Below are 18,163 nucleotides of genomic sequence, written 5' to 3' on the forward strand. Positions count from 1 at the left end.
CTCAGCTTCGGAGACTGCTAGAGGTCAGATATATTACTAATGAAATGTGTTCAATATTGTTATACTTTGCCCTCTTGATGCAAGGGTGGCCAGAAGGTACTGGTAGATCTTGGGGTGATTTGAAGTAGATCAACAAGGATTTCCGACTCTCAGTTTTTTTAAACAATCCCAACAACTACCCCACTCCCACCCTACCCCAAAATTATACTGCTGAAATGAAGAAAGTAGTCCGGGGGGGACGATGACAACCCGGAGTCGATTGTTATGCAGATGTTCCATTCTGGTACTTAAAACAGAAATTCCTGGGCTCAGATTCTTTAAATTCGAAGAGAACCTCTTTTGCACTGACATCTGGTTGACTGAAAAGAATAAAAAACAAAAACTATTTTTAAAAAGACAGAGTCTTACATTTCTACAAAAATTCAACTTATCTACCTACTTGAGTGAGGAAGTCCTCATTATGTAGAATGGAATATCCCACAGACGCCACTGGTGATGTGGGACTGTACATGGTTTCATACATGAAGCTTTTCTTTTGTTATTTATGTTATCATCTGATTGTTATCGTTTGACAGAATGTGGGGGTCATTTTTAAATTTACACGAGCATTTCTGGACAATGTAAGTTTAACGTTTGCATTCTCAAGTGACTCAGCGACCTGCTTTAATCTTTGTGAAGATGCCTTACATGGAGACAGCCTCATGAGTTGCAGTGATCCATTAGACTAGATGGTCCACGAGGAGGCGGAAGCTTTCTTGTATTATAGCATTTTCCAGGGCTTTTTATGTCCAAGAGTTTTGTCCCTCTCTCCTTTCAGTGTAATTCCACCACAAAAGGAGCAATCCAGAACACTTTTGACTTAAGCTCTGGCTCCGGGCAATATAGGCACCAATATATATTCCCCCTGTCAGGGAAAAAGGTTGGCCAATCTCATTATAGAGTTTAAAACTTGAGTTTTCATATGATCAGCTTGCTTTAGCAGTGTATTCATGCTATTTCAAAACCTCTTGCATTATGGATACATGTGGTGTTGCACAATTTGGCATTTGTAAACGGATGACATCTGTTTCCTTTCTGCTGCATATGTGTTTGAGGAAATGGGATCACACACGCAATATTATCCAGTATTTCAAGTCCTGTGGAGCTACTAATAACTACTCAATCAACCATTCCTGAGGACAGGAATGTGGCCAATGCAACACAATTTTTCTCAAAAAGGGACCCTGGGAGGATCTGGGAAATTACATGGCTGTTAGGTTAACATCTGTTCTTGGGAAACTTGTGGAAAGCATTGTTAAAGATGGAATTGTCAGGCATAATGAAGAACAAGCCCTGATTACTCTGAAAGATAGGAAGAAATGGCAGGATGAAAGATTCAAGAGACTATATGCTGCGAGGTGTGGAGAAGGTGGGTGTAGCCTTGGGGAAATGGCCTTGCAGGCCACAACTGGGCCCTTACAAGGCCTAATTGGGTCTGTGGTCCAGGGATTCCCCATGCCTGCTTTACTGTAAGATTTATGGTTAATGCAATTCTTAATTGTGATTGGCGGCAGGTCTGCACCACACATTTAACCCATGTCCAAATCACATTTAAAGCACATGACGTCCCCCAAAGAACCCTGGGGACTGTAGTTTGTGAAGGATGCTGGAGACTGCAGCTCTGTCAGGAGAAAACTTCAATTCCCAGCAAAGGCGCCAGCTATGCAGGCCCCTGAGTGCCCAGGCACCCACAATTTTTTTTATGAAGGGGCCAGGACCTCAAAGGTTCTATTTGGCAGCGTGCGCACATTCCCGCCACATGCGTGATGTCAGCACGCTGCAGGGTGTGCCAACGTCATGTCAGCATGTGCACACACCATGGTGATGTCAGCAAGCCCCGGGCACTCACTGTCATGGGGCAAGGCAGCACGTCTGATACCCAGGATTCTTTGGGATATGTCATGTGCTTTAAATGTTCATTGGAAGTGCTTTAAATGAGATGGATCTTTCATTTATTCATTCATGTGTTAGTTCAGTACATGTTCGGATTCTACTTTACCTATGTTTCTGTTTGTTTACTTTTCCAGTTGTGAATTGTTTAGGAGGAGTATTCGTTGATTTACTTTACAGCTTTATATCTGTTGTATTTTCTTTTTTTGAAAAAAGTAGTCTTGCTAAAACAGAACCAGCTTGGCTTCTACAAGGGTAAGTCCTACCTCACTAACCTTTTAGAATTCTTTGCAGAGCATCAACAAGCATATGATAGCTCTAATCCAGTCTACATTGTGTACTTAGACTTTCAAAGAGCTTTCAATAAAATCCCTCGCCACAGACTCCTGAATAAACTTTGCAGTTATCAGATAAGAGGAAAGGTTCCATTATGGATCAGTAACTAAAGCAGCATTTCTCAAAGAGTATTCTAGGAAAAGAATTGGCGGTTACAGATGACGAGAAGCCTAGGAGCCTTTTAATTTTACCACCCTCAGACAAGAGAGGTGCCATCTCTCACATCCACCATGAAGTTCTACTGCCTTCTGAACTGAGCCTCAGGGTAGGTCAGGTATAGCACATTAAATCTATAATTCCCCTACAGCCAAGTAGGAGATGCATTCCCTTATAATAAACAACAGTTCCTATCAAAGCTGAATCCAAATAAACAGAGTCCATTTTCGTCACAGTCCCCCTGTTCTGCAAAGTAGTCTAAGGAGTTCTGTGAAGAAGAAATTGTAATGGTGGACAAGTGCACACAATTTGTTATCTCCATTGAGCTGCAGCCATGGAGATTAAATGTGCTACTCAAGCAGTGGTCCTGGGAATCCCTTCTTCCCTCACTGCACTTCCTATGGATTACGGTAAATTAGTAGCAGCCAGCAGAAGAGTGCAGGCAGGGTGGCATTGCTTACGCAGCTTCCAACGCGTAGGTGCTGCTGGTGGCCTGGAGGACCTCTGTACCAAGATTTCCCACTACATAAGAACTGACTGTGAAACATAGTCCAGTCATACCTCAGGTTGAATATGCTTCATGTTGAGCGCGTTCGAGTTGCACTCCGCAGCAACCCGGGAGTAACAGAGCGCGTTACTTCTGGGTTTCGCCGCTCACGCATGCGCAGATGCTCAAAATGACGTCACGCACATGCGCAAAGCGGTGAAAAGCGCCGGGCGCGTGCGCAGACGTGCCGTCACTAGTTACGTTTGCTTCTGGATGCGAAGGGGGCTCCAGAATGGATCCTGTTCGCATCCAAAGGTACCACTGTATCTGTCTCTTCACCATCCCAAAATCCAAGATGGCTTTCCTTTTATAGGGTGAAGTAATTTCCACAGAATGCCAGCTCACGTATGCCATTGTGGAATAATAGTGGAGATCAGGTTTGTGGGTGTTACGTGAAGGTGCCTTTGTTCTTTAATAAAAGGACACCATTCCTTTTATTCTTTGTAATACCCTGAACGACTTGACAATATCAATGAAAAACAACACTAACCTCAGTTTTAAATATCCAGTTATGGAAATGTCTAAGAACTGCCTTCTTTTATCAAAAACAAGAGGGAGAGGGAGATGTAATTAGATGGGTAATGTAGCTATTATCAGATAAAAAAAATCATTCATACAGATGTATGGCAAAAGCCAATATAAATACATATACATTTTAAACTTTAATCGCATAGTGCCATCTTCTACATTACTGTATTTAAAGAGAAGGTCACACACAGGTAATTTTTATGTGCAGAAATCTGAATGAGAATGTGTTATGATTGGACAAGAAAACAGCATTTGTTGTTCATTACAATTTTGTTTCCTTTTCCTATTCCTCCTCCCTACCAAAATAAAGTATTTCCAGTGAGATAAAACAAGATTTATTTCTATGTGTCTCACATAAGTAAGCAGAACAGACAATCAAATGGACTCAAATGGCCATAGTGAGAGTGCTTATTCTTATAAATAATACTTGTTTGTTTTTATCTGTGATGTTTTTCTCATAACTGATGCTTCACCTATGCATAGAGTGTGATGATGTGTGCCAACAGAGACCTGTATTTGAAAGAAACTACTGAAATTCAGACATGAAAACACAGTCACCCACGCTTGTATGTAAGAATCAAAGATTGAGGTCCTGTTATTAGCCGCAGTAATGTCAACAATGGGAGGCCAGGAAAGCACCACTACCCCGCCACTGGTAGTCACTAATAGCTGGACCTGGAGGTCATTAAAGCCCACAAAGTGATAAATGCATAAAGAAATAATCCTGTTCATTCATTTTTGGATTAAAAAAAATACCATGGTCATATCAAACCTTATGCTTTTTTCTCTATGTTATAATTGAATATCTAATTTTATAACAATTCTAACTAACATGATATTAAACATGTGATATGGTGATGGGTCTTCTTTTTTTTACTGTTTGAAAAGAGCTATACTAATGTATGAACTTACAAATTATTTTTTAAAGACCCTTGTGCTGAACAGATTTTTGAAAGGCTTGCCTTCTGGACACATTTCTAGGAGGGATTCAAATGTCAAATTGAATTAAAGCACAAGAAGAAGACTTTAAAGATGGGTGTGCTTTCCAAAGCTCTCCTTACATTGATTCAGAATTTACACAAATTCTTCTGAAAAAGATATGGAAGAGCTTTGGTGATTTTTCCTTGTCAAACTGAGGGCTTGAAAAAATGACCTTCTCAGAGGTAGCAAGAGGCTCATTCTACCTGCATGTAGCTAAAAAGCTGGAAAGCAGTACTGCTCCATTACGTACCACAGGGGGAAACTGATGGGTTGAGAAAGTCAACCATTCTTCTCCGGCTCAAGTTTTGATCCAGCTGGGACTTATAAAGATCAGCTCTCCTTTGAGTCAGGTTTTAATGAACCCCCAATATTTATTTTTTTGTAGCCTGGCTCAGGGAAACCTCTCTATTAGATTGCAGCTCACAAACTGGTTAGGCCAGAATCCAGTAGCACTAAATCATATTTTGTCATCCATGGCTCCTCACCCAGTCCTCTTCAATGGCTTCACTTTCCTCTTGGCTCCCTGCCCTACAGTCCCCTTGCATTGAAAGCTTACACCATTTGTGGATTGGAATGCCTGTCTTCTCCAGAGAAAATATTGCCCTTTTTGGGAGTTGACCTGGTCTGAACCCATAAACCATACATTTCAGCTACATTCAATGCCCAGATGTATTTAGTTCCTGTTCTCATTCCCCATGACTGCCAATGAATAGTCCAATTTTTCTTCTTTCCATGCTGTGCAAATGAGGTAATGGAGCATTCTTCAGTCAAGATCTACTGTCACAAAAGAGGTCATGCTTCCAGTATCAATAGTTCAATTCAGCAAAAGGAAATTACAATAGTCAGACACATATTTCAGGATATTCAGCAAAAAAAAAACCCAAAGAAGTGTCACATTGCATTCATTGCTATCTCAGAATATTTGTTTCTTGTTCAAAATAAAACAGAAATTAGTATTGAAACCAAAAGGCATTAAAACGTTGTTCTTGAGTTATGTTCGGGGCAGTCCCACCAACAGAATGCCGAAGCCATGTTGACGCCATATGTACATACCAAAGCCTTATGATAACTATATCCCAGATTCTAAACATGAATTGAATCGGTTTGATGGCTAGTCCAGAAACCACCAAGATGAAATGCTGAAAGCATCACCAGGAAGCACAGCAAGGTGTTTTCTTTTCTTTTGTTAGATTGCAGGTACAGAATGCGCTGATTTCATCTGGTCTGCAGTGTGCTGGGGAAATTTACGGTAACCATTTCCCAGTGATGATCCCCCTTCCTCTGTCATCAGCCCTAGAAAAGAGCTGTGATTTTTGTTGGAATTGTAGCTGGGGAGGGAATAATTAAACCTCTGCTCCTGTGCACTGTGGTCTCACTGAAAATTCCTCTGCCTGCTAGTGGTGCCCTCATTTTCATCTGAAATTGGAGCAGGATTATATGTGGTTTTTTTAAAGCTGCTTAAAAGTTATGGCCTTGTTCCTGCTTTCTATGAGGTTGATTCACATGAAGGAAGAAGAAAATACAAGGGCAAGAGAGTGTGAGATCTATTTTTGGTTGGCAGTCTTACACTCCTGGGCCATCCTCACCCAGGTGGGGTTTTGAATTTGTATGATTTCACCACTGGTGACCTTCTCATTCAATCCAAAAGATAAGTGGTGTGCTGTCCAAGGAATTTCTAAGGGGGCCCTTCCAAAAATAGGTCACAAACAGAATTTGTGCTTATTGTTGTCATTCTCAGTACCTTGGTTTAGTAGCAGCAGCTGGGAGTGTGTCATTTTAAATCTAATGCTAGATGGGGATTTTGAATTTTGCCCCTCGTTCCTAAAAATGTGCATTTAGGTGACTTGGACTTCATAGCTTTGTGAGGTGTGTGGGAGTTCTTTGGAAAGTAATGTGTATTATTTCACTTCAGAATGTGGCAAGGCAGGCCTCCTGCTCTCGGGAGACCCCCAGTCACGCCATCTTATACATCTGCCTACTCCTTCACCCTTAACACCTTTTAGAAGAGTTTGAAGAAGAAGAGTTTGGATTTGATATCCCGCTTTATCACTACCTGAAGGAGTCTCAAAGTGGCTAACATTCTCCTTTCCTCCCCCCCCCCCAACAAACGCTCTGAGGGTGAGTGGGGCTGAGAGACTTCAGAGAAGTGTGACTAGCCCAAGGTCACCCAGCAGCTGCATGTGGAGGAGTGGAGACGCGAACCCGGTTCACCAGATTACGAGTCTACTGCTCTTAACTACAGTATATTCCTTTGTTTACTTTAAAACATTGGTAAGGCAGTCCTGCTGTGTTGGGGGGCGTCCTGTTCATCCTGTTCAATGGAACCCTGGACATCTGCCCCAAAATCCTGCCTTGACAGCACCACTGCTCATTTGGGTGGACACAAGGGGGTGGGAGAGACAGGGGAGGAAGAACTGTGATATTCCAGACACTGTGCAATCATCTCTCTGTCTCCATCCAGGACCCACACAGGCCTTCAGAGGCAGGAGCAAATGAGCAGTTGGTGGATCTGGTTCTAAATATTGCCAAGGCTAATTCAAATAGCCCTTGGTTGGGTTCTGTGAGATCAGACATCTAGACAGCACTGGTGACTACAATGGTTTCTTATCTCTCCTTGGGATTGCAGAGACTTTATTCACAAGTCCCCAGCAGATCTGGCAGTCTGGGGGAACCACCACACCTCACAGACAGCAGGACAACAAATGTACCACCTGGAGGCTTTAAGGGCCAGCCTTATTGTTTTAAAGTGGGGAGCATATTTCAGAACAGGTCACCCACTGGGCATCTTGCTTTTCTTTCCTCACCCTTGGAGTGGTCTTGTACATAGTCAAAACCCCATTTAATGGGACTCCGTAGCAGTGTTGTTAATTTGGCGCAAAGGCACACCCAAAAGGGAAGGCTATTGGACAGATCCAAATAATAGCCTCCGATTTTGCTGCTCCACCCAAACCTGCCACCTAGGGCATGTGCCCCCTTTTGTCTCCCCTGCAACCACTTCCCTGCTGATCCAACACTACTGTGCACATTCATCATAATGAGTGTAGACTGCAGGGTAAAAACTGCACCCTGCAAAAATGACAAGTAGAGATCTCTCACATACAAAACTTACTGATTTCAGGTGTACAAGCCCTTGTACAGACAAAATACATGGTACTTAAGGGTGGGGCTGGCGGGTGCAATCCCAACACCCTCCTTTCCATGCACTCACTTCAAGCTGTGTGAAAAGGGCTGATACCCGAAGTAGTAGGTGGTAAACAAAATAGGGCAACGTATTAGAAAGGTACATTGTTAATTTAAACAAAGAAGAAGTTGCAAAATATTTCAGACACACACAGTGCTCATTTCTCACACACGCATACACAGTAGGGTTGCCACCTTTTAACCTGGCCAATTATGGCACAGCCCAGCTATTCAATGCATCAACAGGGCAAAATGAGTCAAATATCAAGGGGCTTATTGTGAACATACTGTAGTTATATTCGTGGGTGTCTATTCATTTTTAGCACAGTTGCCAAACAGTAATAAAACAGGTGTTAGTGTGATTACGAACAAACACAATAGACAGAAAACTCAAGGGTTTTCAAAAATCCTCACTTTTATAATAACCTACAGAGGAAGAGAGCCAATGTATTTTCCCACAGATGGAATTATATAAAATCCTGGATGCAAGACAGAAATTGAGATATCAAAATACAAAGAGCTGCTTCCCTTAACAAAAAACATCTGCTGAAAATTTGTTTACCTCCTACAGAAATGCTAAGGAGTCTAATTCATTCTGAAGCAAAACTAAAATGGTAGGTGCACTTCCCAGTGATTTTCAGAGACATTCATCAAGTTATTCAAGTGTTAAATGTTTTGAAACCATATAGATTTTTTTAAATGTCAAAAAATATCAGCTTACTACTTAACAAAGTCATTCCATTTCCCTTAATCTTGAAACACTGAACAGCCTCTTAATATGGAAAAAGCACAATGAGACAAGTTCTTCACGACATTTCACATCAATCACTCGAATTGCAACAGACATAAATTTCCATATAATCTGACACAATTATTACAAAGCCATATCACAGCTTCTAGAAGTATAAATACAATTTTCCATTTTAGCCAAGCTGAATAAAATATTCACTTGCAACAATACATTATTTTGTACCTTGTTTGGTTGTGCTATTTTAAACAATCTCGTGCTCTGATAGTAAATACACTAGGCTGGTTCAGATGTAATGCTAAGCCATAGTTTAGACAAAGCATAATTTAATTCTACAAGAATGAAGCGAAGGGGCCCTAAGATCACACACTCCACTGCCTGCTGTCCAAGCATGGATGCTAGTTTAGAAGCTTTCGTCTCTGTTTAAATCAAACACAGTTCCATATATCATCTGAATTTGGACAAACTGTGCTTATTTATAACTATGGTTTGCTGAAACAAGCTTTACCACAGTTTAGAGCTCAGCCATAATGCTAAACTGTTGTTAATCTAAAATGGTATTGCAAGTTTCTGATCTCTCTTCATGGCCACAGCGGAGGAGGTAAGGGAATGGGGAAGTACACAAATACTGTGACTCATCCTCATAATGTTAAGCACGGTTTAATATTACCTGTGAGCCCTTCAATTTGCTTAGAAATAAGTACCATTAATTTCCATGCTGATTAATTCCAAAAAGGCAGTGATCCTAAATACACCTGAGAGTGCTGTGACAAGTAAATGAAGCATGGATCTAAAACCCTTCCATGTGTGGGTGGAGGACTTTTCTGCCAGGGGAGTTGAAGGAGGAAGTGATGGCCAAAAGGAAGGACCAAAAGCTCTCCCCTCACCCACAGATTTCCTCACAAATTCACCTTCTTGGCCTCATTTGCAAAGAGAAGATATAAGGTAGAGACAGAGCATGTTGTTCTGTCATGAAGTTGTGAGACTCAGCACATTGACCTAGACCAGGGGTAGCAAAGATGGTGTCTTCCAAATAATTTGGACTTCCATAATCTCTTACCATTGGCCATTCTGGCTGGACCTGATAGTAGTCAAAACATCTGGAGGACACCACGTAAGCTAACCCTGACCTAGATCTTCCTTCTATTGAAATTATTCTGCTTTACTTTTAAGTAAATAAAGTAAAAATAGGGATGTAAGCATGCCTTTTTATTGCTAATACCTTTTTAAAAAACTTATGAAAAATGGTTAATACAGCATGAAATATAGGAAGCTTTTTTAAAAATCCAAATGATAGTTTTCCAGAAATGAAGAGTAATAGAAAGCAATAATTTAAATTAAAGACGAAAATTATTGGTTGCCAATCACTACCTTGTTCATGTCATAAAGAAATGAGACTCTTCTGTACTAAGAAATGAAAAAAGACTTAATTTTTGGACACTTGCAATATCAGTGAGGATGTTATTAACACAGAGACTAGTGACTTTTAAAAAAGATTTACTTCTTGTGGGAAGCACCCTTAGATTTAAAGGACTTGGAACCCACTAGCTTATAGTAAAGTGGATATAGCTCAGCTGTAATTGTCTGAGTTCAGCAGTTTCTGGGAAGCTAAAAAATGCAATTTAAAGTAATTCATTTCCAGTCCAAAGGAACAAGTTGATTCAGTGGCATGTTGTAGTACAAACAAATTTACTAACAAAGGACTAAGTTGTGGTTTCAGCCAATCAAATTCATTGGCAATGCACCATTGATTCTGGGAGTAGTAGGATATTGCAGTACATCGAATTAATCTGTTTCTGAAATTGCCCATAACAAACTCCCAATAAACCACGTTTAGAACTGTCCAATCTAATCCAGACATCACTGATGACAGGGACCTGGTTCACATGTAACGCTAAGCTAAACTATGGCTTAGTGTGGATGAGAATGCATGCTAGTGCACAGTGAGCAAAGCACAGCCACTTTGCTTCTCCCCCATTCCTGCTGCCATGCTACTAGGAGCTAAGTCATGGTTTGGTTTAGTGTTTAACCTGAACACTGAACAATGAACACTGAAGCTGGCTTCATTGTTTGCCTTAATCCAAAGAAACCATGACCGGCATTCAAGTTTTGTTCTTTGGGGAAGATAAACCACAAGCAAAGGTTCAAAAGTAACTTGAAGCCTAACCACAGTTAAGTTCCAGTTGTTGTTGTTTAGTCGTGTCCGACTCTTTGTCTCCTCCAGCACCATAATTCAAAAGCATCAATTCTTCGGTGATCAGCCTTCTTTATGGTCCAGCTCTCACTTCCATACATCACTACTGGGAAAACCATAGCTTTAACTATACGAACCTTTGTCAGCAAGGTGATGTCTCTACTTTTTAAGATGTTGTCTAGGTTTGTCATTGCTTTTCTCCCAAGAAGCAGGCGTCTTTTAATTTCGTGGCTGCTGTCACCATCTGCAGTGATCATGGAGCCCAAGAAAGTAAAATCTCTCACTGCCTCCATTTCTTCCCCTTCTATTTGCCAGGAGGCGATGGGACCAGTGGCCATGATTTTCTTTTTTTGATGTTGAGCTTCAAACCATATTTTGCACTCTCCTCTTTCACCCTCATTAAAAGATTCTTTAATTCCTCCTCACTTTCTGCCATCAATGTTGTGTCATCTGCATATCTGCGGTAGCAGGACAAAAATGGGAGAGGAACAAAGCACCTTTGATTTTTCTCTGTGTGCACCACTCATTTCTCACTTTCTCATACACTCTAAGGCTAAAGCCATAGATTTATTTAGCATTATGTGTAGATAAAGCCACTCCCTTCCTTTTTTAAATTTATCCATATTTTGGTCCTTTCTGTGTTTGGCTGTGTACTTTTCAAATGTGCCAAGTGTTTAGGATATCTTTGACACACATGGGCCTTCTTCTAAAGATAACACTATGCAGCAGTGGGCAGTTGTTCAGATGCTACTGTTCTTACGTATTGGCAAGCTGCAGATTTCTAGAGCAGTTACCCATAGTTGGCTGAGCAGTTTTCAAGGATGGCTGATAATGTCTGAATGGAAGCTCTGACCCCCTTGTTGTTGTTCTTGGCACATGCCTGTCTCGGGAGACAATGGAACAATGCCCCTTTGGGGGTAAAGCCAAACCACTGGAAAGTTACAACACCTGTTGTGGCTGTAGAGACTGATATGGGACAGATAGGCTTTATTGCAGGTGGGGCAGATGACAGCATCCAGTTTTGCTACTACTACAAGTGCACCATGGCATCTCTTCTCTCTGTGCTCCTCTCAGCAGTTATTCCTCCTCTGGTCACTGCTGTGCATACACAACCTGACTGTCTGTATCCAGGTACTGCAATCGTCTGCAAGGGATTCCCATATGGCAGGGTTAATGTTGCCAGCCTTCATGTTACGTTTGCAGACATCTTTGTAACACAGAGTTGGTCTGCCAACAGACCTAGCGCCTGAGACCAGGCCTCCATAAAGCATGTCCTTGGGGATCCTGCCATCTTCCAAGCCAGCATGGACATCTCTAAGATAGAAGTGCGAACACGCTGGGAATATGGGCTTGGGAGAGCGCATCTTTGTTTGAGACTCTGTCCTGCCATGTGATGCCCAAAATCTTCCTGACACAGCACATATGGAAGGCATTGATGCATCGCTCCTGTCATGTGTAAGTTGCCCATGACTCACTTCCATAAAGCAGCATGCTCAACACACAAGCCTGGTAAACCTTCATCTTTATATTAGACGTTGGCATTTTGGTGAAGTGAGCCATTTTCGTAGCTACCTTGCAAATACGTTTGTCCAGCTCAATGTCAATGGAGAGGTTGCTGATTATGATGGAATCCAGGTTGACAAAATCGTCTACCAACTCAAGCACATGGTCACCAATGCTGGTGTGTGGAGTGCCAACAACATCCTGACCCAGGATGTTGGTCTTTGTTAGGCTGATGATGAGGTCAAACTCATAGATGAAATATAATAAATGCTGGAACTATCAGACACTGGGCATGTAATAATTCTCAATCCTCTACAGGGATCACTCATACAATTCTAGTGCTGAGTACATAAGCCTAGTCCTAAAGCAATATACACACTCTGCAAATATTTATGAATCCATTTCAGTTTAGAAATCTGTTTTGGCAGGTACACTGGATCTGAGTAGGAGTTCCACGAAACAGAAATATGGGAAGAGAGGCATTTGCTCCAGTGAACAAAGGGGGAAATGGCATTTATTTATTAGACTGGATTGGTAAAAAGGCCCAATGCGTAAGTTTTAAGTAATAACATTTGCAAGAATTATATAGCAAGACTAGGCAAGACTAGGTGATGTGAAAGAATATGAAAGGAAGCAAAGGTTACTGTAATAATATTACTAAGCATTTCTGAGAGATATGCATTATCTTCTGAAACATTAACATTTAAGGGCTTGTTTGCATTAGAACCTGGCACTATGAGTATCAAACATTGTCCTTGAAATAATCCATTACTATCCTAGTAATAATCTACACATTCATCTGCTTTAATTGTTTATCTGAAAACAGGATGTTACACAACATAAGCTTACATTGGCTGACTGCAAAAGGAAATTATGAGTTCTAAAGTACATTAGGAAAAAACATGACCTGATTACAGCTCTTTGATTCAGATTCAGATGTAGATGGTAGCATGGAGGTACTTTTGCAACCTACAAGATAAAAGATAATCATTCTTTGGGCAAGGCAAATGTTTACAAAAATCTTACTGTTTATTTTTGAGATGTACAATAAAATTGTCATTAACAGCCTGAGCTATGATGTTTTCCAAACTATTTGGCCACTAATTTGCAACCCTTTACGTATATTTTTCATTATATATATATATATATATATATAGCGAGAGAGAGAGAAATATTCCTGCTGAACTAAAAACAAAGATATACATAACATAAAACTGTAGATATATATGGAGTCATGAATCAGGAGATCCCTGGTTCAAATGTAGTCTATCTTTCTACAAGCAGCACATTTTATAACACTGCTTGCACATATTTCCTCTTTGTGTCTAAAAGTTCATTTTGTGGTTTTGGTAGCCACTGAAGAAGTGAAGTACATAGGACTTTTAAATGTTGTTATACTATAGGTCCCATCACACTGGACTATGCTGTCTGGGGTTGATGAGGATTGGAGTCAAACAATATTTGGAGGCGCATAGGTCCCCATCCATGAGACAGATGCTGCTCAACACAGGCAGTTATTTGTGTGAAGTGACTCCCCACATGGCTTAATCAGTTTCTTGCATGCCAGAAAGTTACCTCCTCTGAAAATAGAGTGACTAGCTGCTGTAGTTGAAACTGTGTGAACCACAGTACTGGGGACATATGGGGTTCTATTCAGCTAAGGTGTAAGTAGAGGGAGGAATTCAATGATGCACTACGCAAAGCACAAGCATTTCAGTTTGTCAGATGGAACAATCCTCCCTCTCCTCCCGCTGCATGCTATTCTAGGGGTTCTCTGGACCACCCCCTCTCCAGAGCCATTTTTGGGGTGAGCAGAGGGAAAGTACAAGAGGTAATCCTTGTACAGGACTTCTGCTGACTGGTTCATTAGACATCTGAAGGCAGCCCTGTACAGTACAGGGAAGTTTCTGATGTTTGATGTTTTACTGTGTTTGATGTTTTAATTTGTTGGAAGTCGCCCAGAGTGGCCCAGTCAGATGGGCGGCATATTATTATTATTATTCCCACTGAAAAGAATGTCATTTAGTTATGTCTATTAACTTGAATGCGTCTACTCTGAGTAGGATGTACATTGAATACAAACCATTGCTTCCAGCACACAAGGGATCCATGTGGTGCTTCATTCTGACAGCAATTGTGCTGTGAAAATAATGCCTAAAGCAGTCCAAAGATATTTAACTTACTTATTTTACTGGCAAGCTGTTCCTGTGTCTACCAAGCCCAGCAGGAGCAACTTTTTCACAGCTTGATCAAGGCACCAGTTGATCCCTTAGCAATATCATCTTGAAAATGTTGGAAAATGTCTCCTCCATCATGAGCCAGGCGTACCATTATGCTCTCTCCTAATTTTACGCCAATCTTTTTCAAGTATATCAAGACATCCTAAAGCTCCATTTTTGCCTATATTCTTCATTTGACCTTTAAGGTTGAAAAGCTTCACTGCTGTTTTTTTTTTTTTTTTTTTAAATATAGTTTCCTACAAGTCCTACAAGTTCACCTTCAAAACCCTTCCCTTACCTTGCTTGTTCTACTACATTTTAAAAGGAAAAAGAAGAGAAAGTTTTGCTTCCAAGTAAGATAGGCAGGTAGGTAGCAGGTGAAAAAAAAAGACAAAAGTGCTCTCCACCATGAATTAATCCCATGTTCATATTCCTTTTCTCACACTTTTCTTTAAATTGAAGCACTATTCTAACTAGTGTTTTCACTCAATTAAAATTGATCATATAATTTATGCAGCACAAACCTATGTCTATTCACAAATAAGTTCCATTTTGTTCTATGCCATTCACTCTGAATTAAATGTGTAAAGAATTGCTGCCTTACAGGGCAACTCTATACAAGTGCACTGAAAAGCAAATCCCATTGATCTCAATGGCACTAACTTCTGAGCAAGTGGGCGTAGGGCCACTCCCATCCTTAGTTACAATCCCATATACAGTACGCCTGTTTCCAGGTAAGTGGATGTAGGGCTGCAGTCTTATCAGCTGACTACTCAGTTTAATTTGTATATGAGCAAAACAGACAATTGGAAGCAAAGAATAAATTAAAACCGTACTTTTTGAGATAATATATGCTGTACATAAGATAGGACGCCTATTCCACGATAGTGCTTGCCATCTACCGTTTCTATCAGTAATTATTTTAAAAGTACTTCTTTTTTTTAACTACAACCTGGTATTTTGTTGTATCTTACCGATAGGCTTTATTGTGATTTAAATTTAAGTAAGCCACCTTGAGATGAGCGGAAGCCTCAGAAAGAAAAAAGGTTAAGACACTTTGTAAATACACTACACACCTAACCTCGCAAATAAGAATGTAAATAGAGCAGGGAGAATTGCTGACTGTACCACTTCAAAGCAGCAGATGTAAGGCCATGTTTCTGAATACTCCCCCGTCATAAAAAATAATTCCTGGATGTAAATAAATTAACACACCAAGGTGAGGAACTATGATAAAACTTTCTCCATCGTGTGCTAGTTCAGTTCATGCAGGGCATTTGTTTGGGGGGGGGGTTGGTGAAGGGAATATAAAAGGTAACCCCCGCCAGAAGTGTGAAGTGGATCTGTCCAGACTTCTACCAGCTTAGCCCTTGTTATGGAAAGAGCCGCCTCACAGGAAGAAAGAGGAGGCAGCTGGGTGGTTCTGTGTGGGCGAGGAGCAAAGGAACAAAATAGTAGTTGCCAAGGCGCCACTTTCAAGCAAGCTCCCTCATATTTGAGCTCAGCGCTCTGGCTGAAAAGGGCATCTCTCGTTTTCCCTTTCCAGCAGACACAGCTAAAATGAGCCTAGGCTCCTTGTTCCAGTATATCTTCCTGACGGAGCAAAAAGTAGAGGGCATGCAACGTCTCATGCACCAAGGTTGGTGGCCACACCATCCTTGTGGAATTTGAAGCAAGCGCTTGCCATCTGGGCACACGTTAAATGGACCAAATTAATCCCCTCGACCCACCTAATGTGCTTGTGTTTTTTTGTTTTGTTTTAAATGCCTACCTCAATCCTGGGTTACTCTGCGTAGTAAGTGTTCACAGCACCAGAAAACGGGAATAGCGCCCGGACATTTTCTCTCACAGCTCCAGTTCTATGAATCCTAGACTTGAGCATTTTAAATGAAAACTGAGAACCAGTGAATTATGGGTTTTTTGGGGGGGAGGGGCTGTCCTCTCACCCCGTCCTGGGGCATTCATGAGTTACAGTAAAAATGCAAAATAGGCAATTTAAATGGTATGCAAAACACTATGGGGCTCACTTCTGAGTAAGTATAAACAACTTTGGATTGTGTCCCCTTCTCTGATTATCTTCTTTTGATTTTAGAGAAGTTGTGTGAGACTCTTACTGAGTGAAGTTGAGTGAAGCAAAACTCTGGGAAATGAGCTTTTTTATGGCTAGCCACAAATAACTTCTAACTAGAACAGCTTACTGAGTTCAGATGAGGCTGTGTGATTCTTCTTGGCATTGACTTCAGACTTATTTCATTCCACTTTTACTTTGTATACCACCTTTCTGTATATGCACAAGGCAATTAAAAGCTGAAAAAACAACAAAATATACAGCAAACATCACTCACCTTATAACAGTCTGATCCCATACAAATAAGTCATAATAAAATATGACTTTAAAATAAACAACTTGAATCAAATAATCAAATATTTAGTAATCAATTAGAATATACAATAGTACACAATAAAATTAACTCTCAGGCGGTATACATAATACATAAAAGAAACATGCAACCTTCAACTTCATAGTGAATTTCCCACTGTAAAATGTCCCTCACTAATGAAACTTTTGCAGCCCTATTTTTTTACTTTTGCAGCAAATTTTATAATACTGCTTGCACAAATATCTTCTTTGTGTCTAAAAGTTCATTTTGTGTTGCAGTTAAACAGGAAATAACCCTAGCTAATGAAAGAGCTAAACAACTAACAGAACAACTGGATGGAGAAAAAAGAAAGTTGGAATCAGAGGTACAGATGATAGTAATTAGAATGATAGATTAAAGAAAATGGGTCATCTATGTTTTTTAAACTTTGGAGGGTATTGTTTTTGTTTGTTTGTTTATATTGTAAACAATCCTATGATCCCCGAATGAAAGGTGGTATTGAAATTTATTTATTTATTTATTTATTTAATAATACTATGTCATTTTAGTGAAGAACATTTTGAGGGCAATTCAAACCAAATCTAGCAGCTGCCTGGTTTCTAGGACTGTCTGGAGTTCCCACTTGAAAAAAGCCCACAATGTTTCTACCCTGTTCAGTAGGCCTTTTTTGCTGAACACCACAAATCTGTAGGAAAAGCCAAATAGATCTAATGTGGAAAGACAGAATTTACAGAGCTGTGCAGAAGTATGTATTAGGTTGACATCACATAGAGTATTTTACATGACCTCTGCCTTAGCAGTAAACCCAGGTCACAAAACAGGAGCCCCATTGTCCTTTCTGCCAGATTACACAATGACAGTCATTGTGTTGCTGCTTGTAAAACTAATTTATGACAATCATAATTCTATTTTCATGTCACTAATTTGCTATTGACTCATTCTAATTTACAGTTATGGTTTCCATGGTAGATACAGAGGGTTGTGAAAGTGAGGGAACAATTACTGTGAATTACTAATGAGGAAAACTGGAAAAGCGTTCCTAAAGCAATTAAAGCTTTAAACCCATAGAATTAATTACATGAAGGTCAATGCCTATTAACTTGCATGTTTAGTTAGTATCAGGTTTCTTTTTAAGACTACACCTTATAAGTGTAGGAAAAGCCAATATGCGTTGCCTTAACTGGATGAAATAAATACTGAATGCTATTAAAATTGGCATGACTTATCCCCCCCCCCCCCGAGTACAGAAACATAACCTTATGCCAGTCTCTCTGGAGATCTCTAGTGTAATATATATTAAGCACTGAGCAATGCTACTCACATAAGTTCCTTTTCCAAATTCCTATAAGTTTTACTCCACATTTTTATATGTCTAGGAATTTGCACAGTCTCCTATCTGTAAATATAGGGGCACAGAAAAAAAAAGCTCATGTAGCTGAACCTCAGAGTTCAAAGATGTTT

The 18,163-nt window shown here is 40.3% G+C and overlaps 1 protein-coding gene and 1 long non-coding RNA gene across 4 annotated transcripts in view; one reads left to right on the plus strand and one right to left on the minus strand.

The window, feature by feature from the left end:
* Positions 1-231: 231 nt before the first annotated feature.
* Positions 232-18,163, minus strand: part of LOC308477455 — a 35,804-nt gene continuing 17,872 nt past the window's right edge. The window contains exons 2-4 of the long non-coding RNA XR_013986576.1: positions 16,520-16,628; positions 13,010-13,071; positions 232-359 (exon numbers count right to left, since the gene is read on the minus strand). This is a non-coding gene — a long non-coding RNA (uncharacterized lncRNA). The remainder of the gene's footprint in view (positions 360-13,009; positions 13,072-16,519; positions 16,629-18,163) is intronic.
* The window catches only part of CCDC172 (coiled-coil domain containing 172), a 28,894-nt gene continuing 26,413 nt past the window's right edge, over positions 15,683-18,163 (plus strand). For 2 of the 3 annotated variants that reach the window (XM_081006038.1, XM_081006039.1), the window contains exons 1-2: positions 15,683-15,960; positions 16,981-17,066. In XM_081006038.1, the coding sequence (XP_080862164.1) occupies positions 15,882-15,960; positions 16,981-17,066 (165 nt within the window). In that variant the 5' untranslated portion in view covers positions 15,683-15,881. Of the gene's footprint in view, positions 15,961-15,983; positions 16,355-16,980; positions 17,067-18,163 lie in introns of those variants that run through there. The other variant, XM_081006040.1, reaches the window with a different exon arrangement.

Source organism: Podarcis pityusensis, assembly GCF_964106645.2.
Source record: "Podarcis pityusensis genome assembly, chromosome: 5".
NCBI classification, from domain to species: Eukaryota; Metazoa; Chordata; class Lepidosauria; order Squamata; family Lacertidae; genus Podarcis; species Podarcis pityusensis.